The 9,139-nt window shown below is 49.5% G+C and overlaps 1 protein-coding gene across 1 annotated transcript in view; it reads left to right on the forward strand.

Moving 5' to 3' along the window:
- IQSEC3 (IQ motif and Sec7 domain ArfGEF 3) overlaps positions 1 to 9,139 on the forward strand; it is a 109,661-nt gene that overhangs the window by 89,244 nt on the left and 11,278 nt on the right. Inside the window, 4 exon segments of the mRNA XM_077759026.1 lie at positions 4,623 to 4,762; positions 6,144 to 6,269; positions 8,491 to 8,590; positions 8,763 to 8,924. Coding sequence (XP_077615152.1) covers positions 4,623 to 4,762; positions 6,144 to 6,269; positions 8,491 to 8,590; positions 8,763 to 8,924 — 528 coding nt within the window.

A 9,139-nucleotide genomic window follows, 5' to 3' on the forward strand; every position in this document is an offset into this window, starting at 1 on the left:
GAACTCCACCTTTATGACTTGGTTTCTAAAGGCCCCACTTCCTAATACCATCAGTTTTGGGGGGCTAGGATTTCAACATATGAATGGGGGAGGAGGACACAAACATTCAGACCATAGCAATTGTGTAGAGGCATTAGCCCTCTCTCATCCACCTTCCCCAACCCACCCCCACTAAAACTACACTGTAGCCCCATGCTCTTCTTACAGCTGTAGCATTATTTTTGTGACATCGGTGTTTATGGTATTTTGTTAACTTTTATTTATTTTTGAGAGACCGAGAGAGACAGAGCATGAGTGGGGGAGGGGCAGAGAGAGAGGGAGACCCAGAATCCGAAGCAGGCTCCAGGCTCTGAGCTGTCAGCACAGAGCCCGATGCAGGGCTCGAAATCATGGACGACGAGATCATGACCTGAGCCGAAGCTGGACACTTAACTGACTGAGCCACCCAGGCACCCCTGTTTATGGTATTAAGATTAGGTAAACACAGGGGTGCCTGGGTGACTCAGTCGGTTGAGCATCCGACTTCGGCTCAGGTCATGATCTCATGGTTTGTGGGTTTGAGCCCCGCGTCGGGCTCTGTGCTGACAGCTAGCTCACGCTGCCTTTCTCTCTCTCTCAGAAATTAAAAAAAAAAAAACATTAAAAAAACACTAGGTAAACAGTTCAAAGTTGAGTCTTGAAGTATAGCATGATTACAAGCCCTTTCTATTTCTACTTTTCTTGGAGTAAATACTTGTGCTCTTTTCCCATTTGCTCAGCTCTTGGGACATACCTGCCACTGANGAGGCGGGCTCCAGGCTCTGTGCTGACAGCTAGCTCACACTGCCTTTCTCTCTCTCTCAGAAATTAAAAAAAAAAAAAACCACATTAAAAAAACACTAGGTAAACAGTTCAAAGTTGAGTCTTGAAGTATAGCATGATTACAAGCCCTTTCTATTTCTACTTTTCTTGGAGTAAATACTTGTGCTCTTTTCCCATTTGCTCAGCTCTTGGGACATACCTGCCACTGATTTATCTCCAGACCCCCCAACTTAAGTGCCAAGTTCCTCTCTGCACATGGAACGTGGGGAAGTTTTCTTCTTGGGGTCTCTCTCTCAAGAGCCTGTAGTCTCTACTCCTATCTGGACAGGTAGCTGGGCCAGCTGCACCCAGTCACCTGAGATTCCCTCCACCATCACCCCGGCACCTTCTTCATCTTGTTCCTGTGTTCAGTTCCTGTACCCTAGATTTTATAGCTGGCTCATTTTTAGTTTTCTTCCATAGGAAAGGCACACTGGCTGCAAACTTTCTGAGAACTTGTGTGTCTGAATATATTGTTTCCTACCTTCACTCTTGATTGGGAGTTGGGCTGGGCATAGAATTCCAGATTGGAAACACTGAACTCAGAATTTTGAAGGCATTGCTCCATTGTCTTTTAATGGATAGTGCTGTTCTGCCATTTCAATTCCTCACCTTTTGCATATTATTTCTCTCTCTCTCTCTGAAAATGTACAGGATTTTCCTCTTTCTCCTTTGTCTTCTAAACTTTCCTGATGTTTCGCCTCATTGTGGTTCTTTTTTTTAACTGAAGTATAATTGATGTACTGTTAGTTCAGGTGTATATCATAGTGATTTGATATTTTTATACATTGGGAAATGGTCCCCATGATAAGTCTAGTTAATACAGTTATTGCGGTATTATTGACTGTATTTCCTATGCTGTACATTACATCCCCATGACTTAATTTATTTTATACTTGGAAGCTTGTGCCTCTGAATCCTGTTCTTAATTTTGCTCACCCCCAACCTACCTCCTTTCTGGCAACCACCAGTTTTTTCTCTGTATTTATGGGTCTGTTTCTATTTTGTTTTGTCTATTCATTTGTTTTGCATTTAGATTACACATTTAAGTGAAATCATACTTTGTTTTTCTTTCTCTTTCTGACTTATTTCACTTAGCACAGTACATTCTAGCTCCATCCATGTTGTTGTAAATGGCAAGATTTCATTCTCTTTGATGACTAATATTCCATTATATATGTACACACACCTTCTTTATCCATCACATCTCAATAGACACATAGGTTTCTTCCACATCTTGGCTGTTATAAGTAATGCTGCAGTGAACATGAGGGTGCAGATATCGCTTCAGACTGGTGAGGTTTTTATGATTCTTTTTTCATCTATTGTACTAGGTACTGCGTTGTTCTTCAGTCTAGAAACATGTCCTCTAATTGTGAGAAGTTTTCTTAAATATTGTATTTAATCATCCCCCTCCCCCACTTTGTCTTCTCTGTACTGTCTTTCTGGACCTCATGTTATTCAGATGTTAGATCTCCTAGTGTGATGTTCTCATTTTTACAGTTTTCTATTTGCCATATTCGTCTTCTGGTTGGACTTTCTTGAAGATGTCCCTCAGCTTTATCTTGCAAGTTTCCTACTAAATTTTTCATGTCTGCTGTCGTGTTTTTCATTTTCAATAACTCTTTTGTTCTGTAAATATTCCTCTTTTATAACATCTTAGCCTTGTTTTGTAGATGCAACTATCTTCTCATGTATCTCTCTGATGGTATCTGTTTGTTTTGGTTTCTCCCTACTTGCCTCTGTTTCTTCTGGCTTCCTTTTTCTGTTTTTCCCGTACTTCTTTCTCTTTTGTGTTATTGACTTTCCACATATACTTGATGAAACTTGGTTGTTCTCTCATATTTAAGAGTGAGCTAGAAGGCTGATTAAAAACTCTGTATGGGTGGGGGGTTCTGAGTGGTGGGCTTTTGCATAGGGTGATTTAGTTGAGCTGTTTCACTGGGACACCCTTACTTCAGTATCTTCAGATTTTTCTCTTGTGCCGGTTGATTCCCCAGAAGATAAATGTCTCATCTGTTGCCCAGAGGGTATGAGTCTGGCTGCTGACATTCTAAGATCTTGTGGGTAAAAGGGATCGAGAGGGTCTCTGAATACATAGACATCAACTCCACGCTCCCGTTTTCAGCATAGACTCCCACTTTGGCCTGGGCTTGGGATGCCCCCACCGCAGAGCTCCGCTTCACCTCTTCCGGAGGACTAACCTTCATTCTGCTGCTGGAGCAGAGGAAGGGACCGGGAGATCTAAGTCCTTTTTAGACTGATTATCAACCTGTTTTCCTGTTTCCAGCCCGACCTCACCTCCACTGAAAGTGGGATTCCTGTTGCCACCAATTCCAGAGCCAGGTGGTTCTGTGGTGTGCTGAGTAGTTGTAACCTCTCTGCTGGCTTCAGCTTCCACTTTCTCAGGTTTGCTCACACAGCCACTCAAGCAGCCACTTTCCAGGTTGTGTGGTGCCATTGTTTTTTTGCCCTGTTCTTTCTCTTTGTGGCTACATGCCTCTTTAAAAAATTCTCTTTGACTAGAATATTCCGAAGAAGCAGAGGTGGGCGACCTGCCGTCTTTTGCTGAGAGCCTCAGTATGTTCAGTCCTGGTGCCTGCTCTTTCTTGCCCCCAGACTCATGTCTTTAGGCCCCTGCACGGCTACTTTGCCTGACTTGAAGAAGCAAGATCAGATGTGGAAGAAACAGGGTTGAGCCAAAGAGCTGCTCATAGAAGGTATAATGTCCTCTCACTAGTTAGGAAATCTCTTTTGAGGACACTTGCCAAAGTTGCTTTATTTTTAATGTTTCTGTCTTATAAGAGAAGCATATAGTCATTTAAAAAAGATTTAGAAAAGGTAGAATGAAGAAACTTTTTATGACCTTTCTTTCTACCTCCCAAAGAAATACTTCCAAGTCGATGTATTTCCTGCTAGTATTTTTGTGTTCCTGGAGTTTTATTGCTATGAGGTAAGAGATGGGAGTAGAGTGTCCTTACCTGCATTATGGCAGAAGGCTGTCCGACTCCTCTTCACCTAACATCTAACGACTACCACCTCCCCACACTCCCATTGAGGGAAGAATCTTGTCACACATTCCTAGTTAGCAACTAATCAGTGAGTACCGTGTTCCCTCCTGGAGGGAGGGGGGGCAGCTGAGAGGGAGGAGATCCAAGAGGGAATAAGCCGGGCACCTGGGTGGCTCAGTCAGTCAAGCATCTGACTCTTGGTTTTGGCTCAGGTCATGATCTCCTCACATGAGTTCAAGCCCCATGTCAGTCTCCGCGCTGTCAGTGCAGAGCCTGCTTGGGATGTTCTCTCTCTCTCTCTCTTCCTCTCTCTCTCAAATAAATAAACTTAAAAAAAAAAAAGACAGAATATTAGCCTTCAAGATGCTTCCATGGAGGGCAGGAAGTGGGGCGGGGGTAGACAAATACACGGAGGATGAGAACAACTACAGAAGCAAGGCCCGGAGCGGGAACATGGAGGCTGTACTTGAGGATGAGGAAAGAGGCCTGGAGGTGAGAGTGGACGTTCTGGTTATGGAACAGCAGGAGATGAGGCTGCAAATGGGTGTTGGGACCATATTGTAGTAGCTCTGGTGCCTGGCTAAGGAGTCTGTCCTTAATTCAGTGGTGCTGGGGAGCCAGTCACGGAAGGTTTTGCAACGGGGACAGGGCAAAATCAAGGCCACCCCTGAGGAGCATCAGTCTGGCGGGGGCTTCCCCTCTCTGGCTCCAGGCCTCTGACACCTCCCTCCTCCACCTCTCTCACCTCCCCTTCCCTCACCACGTCGGTAGGTGTGGATGATGGCGCCGACATCCCCAGGGAGCTGGTGGTGGGCATCTATGAAAGGATACAGCAGAAGGAGCTCAAGTCCAATGAGGACCACGTCACGTATGTCACCAAGGTGGAGAAGTCCATTGTGGGCATGAAGACGGTAAGTGTCCACCACACAACAGCACTCACCCTGTGGGGGGCGCTTCCTCTCCTGTGGCTGCCGGCCCCCCCATCTCGCACCTGCTTTTGTCTCAAGACCAGCTGACACCTCTTCCCAATCTCCTCCTTCCCTTTCGGGAACACTTTCCCATTATTTGCTCACTTCATAGTAATTGAGTTCCCACTCTGCGCCATGCACCGCACCCTCTCTCTTCCCTTGCCTCACTCCTCAGTGCTATCAGCGACGGCAGCAGAGACACTGAGCTGAGATGTTGGAAGGCTGCCCAGTGGTCTAAGGTTGAAACATCCACTTAGGGTGGGATGGATACTGGGCTTTCCTCGAGGGTCCTACTGAATAGAAGACAGGAAAGAGGCTGAAGGAGGCTCTGGACTGTGGTGTCTCAAACCACTGGGGTGCCCCTTAGTTGTGACCTGTGTCACAGGCAATATGGTCCACGTTGGCAATGATTCTCTGTAGTCTACTACTCCTACGTCAGCAGAGACTCTTTGTGCCATAAACATAAAGCATGTAGAGTGGGTTCTGGTATTTGTCTCCAGTTTCTCCTCTCTAAATTGCTGACCTAAGGAGCAGTCTGAGGATGTCGTCTGAGCTCTACACTGAGCTCCTCTGTGCAGAGATGGCCCTTTTCTGCCCAGAGCCTTTCTTGCTGAGACCTCAGCATCTGCAGCAGATTGTTCAACACACAGGAGATTTGAGGTGCCCCTGCAGTGCCCTCCTTGTGCACTTGCATTTCAGTGTGTGTTAGAGAAAGGGACAGAGGGCACCTTGCAGGCTGCAGCCTGGTCCTGGGCGTGCCCTCAAGAAGGTCCTGGAGGGGAGCGTCTGGGTGGCTCAGTCGGTTAAGCGTCCGACTTCAGCTCAGGTCATGATCTCATGGTTCGTGGGTTCGAGCCCCGTGTCGGGCTCTGTGCTGACAGCTCAGAGCCTGGAGCCTGTTTCAGAGTCTGTGTCTCCTTCTCTCTCTGACTCTCCCTTGCTCACACACACACACACACACACACACACTCTCTCTCTCTCTCTCTTAAAAATAAATAAAACATAAAAAAAAAAGAAGGTCCTGGAGGGAAAAGGGTTGACAAACAACCAGATTTGACCAGTCTGGAAGCTCTTTTCAATTTGCGTTCCCCATGCCTTCATCTCATTACTCTAGCGTGATGAACTCTTCTCCACAATCCTTGCTCCCCAAGAAGCATGAGGAGGGAAGAGCCCTGGTGAGGAGAGAGGACGTTTAGGGTCAAGTTCAGGCCTTGCAGTAGAAACGTTGGCCTCCATCTACTTTCCTTGAAACTGGGCTCTATGGGGTGGGGAATGCCATGAGCTCCTGGGCTCCTCCCTAAACAAACGCCTGTCTCCACCCAAGGTGCTGTCGGTGCCCCACCGCCGCCTGGTCTGCTGCAGCCGGCTCTTTGAGGTGACAGATGTCAACAAGCTGCAGAAGCAGGCCGCACATCAGAGAGAGGTGTTCCTCTTCAACGACCTGCTGGTGGTGAGTGCATGCGCCCGGGGCCACCTGCTGCCTGGCTCAGCCTTAGCCCTGACCTGGGGTGGGGGTGGGGGGGGCTGGCCACAGTTACAGGCTGATTTACTCTCTTCCGCGTTCGGTGGCACTTTCCCTTCCCCATCGTGGGGGGTGAGATTGCTCAAGCACCTAAGGCTACTTTGTAAGTTATGAAGCTCAGAGGGGTCAAGTGATTTGCGTATGGGTCCACAGTCATGGCAGAAATGAACTAGGTTGCAGATCGTGAGCCTCTCCCACATTACAGGAAAGCTGGGATGGGGACCGGACAGGGATGTACTTCACGTCCCACAGCCAGTGGGGGACAGTGGGCCTGAGTGGGGCCCTTGCTGCCAGGGGCCCAGGGGATGTGTGCGTGTATGTATGTGTTTGTGTGTGTGCACGTGTGCATGCGTATCTGTAGGGGACTCGTTCTTTGTCCTTTGGGATTGGTATCCATCCCGCAATATTTAATGCGTGTCAACCACGTACCAGGCATTTTTGTACGTGCTGGGAAACAGCGGTGAACACGATTGAGCCTCTGTCTTTCCCTCGACCTCGTCCCCCACATCCTCTCTATCCATGAGTCACGTTGGCACTATCTCTAAAATTATCCCACATCTAACGATCCACCCCTAAGCTCCACCTTCCACAGAGCAGCAGAGTGATCCTTCCAGAACAAATCGGGCCTCATATCTGCCGTGTTTCCCATGCCAGGTAAAGGAAGTCTGCAACCCCCGCCTGGAGGCCTCCCAGATCTCTGACCTCACCTCCCCAGCCTCCACTCCGTCGCTAGGCGGCACTGGTACCCTGGCCTCCAGAGCTGGGTCCCAGGGGCCAGGCTCCTTCCATCTCAGACCTTTGTTCTTGCCACCCCCCACCCCCCCAGACTTTGCTCAGCCACTTCCCTCTCTTCATTCAGGTCTCAATTCAAGCATCACCTCCTCCCAGAGGCCCTCCCTGTGCACCTCGAAAGGTGGCCTGCCCAGTAACCTATTCTTTCCCTATTTCATTTTCTTCAAAACTCTTCCAGGTTCTGGAATTACCTTATTTATTCCTTCACTTTGGTTTTCTTCTGCTTCTTCTGCTTTATGGATCGATCCCTTGGTTTACACCCTGACCGGTTGATCCATTGGTTTACACCCTGACCGGTTTTCCTCTGCAGCTGTTAGGCACCCTGGGGGCATGGCTCTCCGTGGCTCCTGCGCTCCTGAGCCTCCAGGGCCCAGCTCAGAGAAGGTGCTGAAGAAGTATTTGTGTACTGAGCAACTGGCTAAGTTTCCATTTTAGCTGAGGAGGGAGATAGGGAATAATTAAGAAAACAAATAAACCAGATACTATCAAATTGGGAAGAAGGTGGTGTGAAGTGGATGAAACCCAGTGACCGGATAGGGAGGAAGGAAGGGCTGGGGTGAGGGCCGGTGTGGTTTGGTTTGTTTCTGTTTGGTCGGTGGGCTGCTCAGGGAGGGGATCTCTAAGGAGGCAGCATCTGAGTTCAGATCTAAGTAATGAGAGCAATCCAGCCTTGCAGAGAGCTGCAGGGAGAGGTGCCGAATGGGCATAGCGTGTGCAAAGGGCCTGCAGCGGGACTGAGCTGGCCCTATTCAGGCCACGGAAAGGATGCCAGCAGAGCTTGAGCATGAAGCCAGAGTGAGGCAGGGACCAGATGGGGAGAGGCGAAAGTGTGCACTGGCAGGGCGCCTGTGTGGCTCAGTTGGTTAAGCGTCCGACTTCGTCTCAGGTCATGATCTCACGGTGTGTGGGTTCGAGCCCCGCGTCGGGCTCTGTGCTGAAAGCTAGCTCAGAGCCTGGAGCCTGTTTCAGATTCTCTGTCTCCCTCTCTCTCTCTGACCCTCCCCTGCTCATGCTGGCTCTCTCTCTCGGAAATAAATAAATAAATAAATAAATAAATAAATAAATAAATAAAAGTGTGCACTGGCTTCTTCTAAATGCAGCAGGAACACCACTGAGGCTTTTGATGCAGTACAAGGAACCCCATATTTTGATAAGGTGTATTTATATACGTGTGTTATATGTGTGTATGTGTATGTACGCGTGTCTGTCGGTGTGTGTATGTGTATGAATGTGTCCCAAGTATATAAACGTGCAAGTGTGTTTGTGTTTCTTTTCGTGTGTGTTCACCAGCGTCCCTGCGTGTTCATGGGCCCGTGTGTACACGGTCAGCGCATGTCTCTCTCCCTCTCTGGAACAGATTCTCAAACTGTGCCCGAAGAAGAAGAGCTCCTCCACGTACACTTTCTGCAAGTCCGTGGGCCTGCTGGGCATGGACTTCCACCTCTTTGAGAACGAATGTGAGTCTCCCTCGGGCAGGGCTCCGCCCCCGGGGAGAAGCTGGAGGCAGGAGGGAGGGGGAGGGGCCAGCGCCCCCAAGGTCCCGCCCACTCGCTGGGCCTGCTCCGCCTCATTGGCTGCTGCTCACCGGGGCCCATGGGGGCCCACGGGGACCTGGGGTCTTCTTTTCAGATTACTCCCATGGCATCACTCTGGTGACCCCGCTTTCGGGCTCTGAGAAGAAGCAGGTGCTGCACTTCTGTGCCCTGGGCTCGGACGAGATGCAGAAGTTTGTGGAAGACCTGAAGGAGTCCATCGCGGAGGTGACGGAGCTGGAGCAGATCCGGATAGAGTGTAAGGACGCGGTGGCCAGGGGGGCTTGAGGTCAGCGGGGAACACAGGCCGCTTGCGGCCCAAGTCTGCCTCCTCGCCCCACTGGGGAGCGAGTGTGCGGTGAGCACAGGACCCTCCTGCCATCCCGAGGCCACCCTGGCCCCTCTGCACCATCACAGTTACAGCGAGGCGCACACACTCTTGTGGGGCTCTGGGGGGGGGGGGGGGCGGGGGAA

This window comes from Crocuta crocuta, unplaced genomic scaffold (assembly GCF_008692635.1).
Source record: "Crocuta crocuta isolate KB4526 unplaced genomic scaffold, BGI_CrCroc_1.0 scaffold72, whole genome shotgun sequence".
NCBI lineage: Eukaryota > Metazoa > Chordata > Mammalia > Carnivora > Hyaenidae > Crocuta > Crocuta crocuta.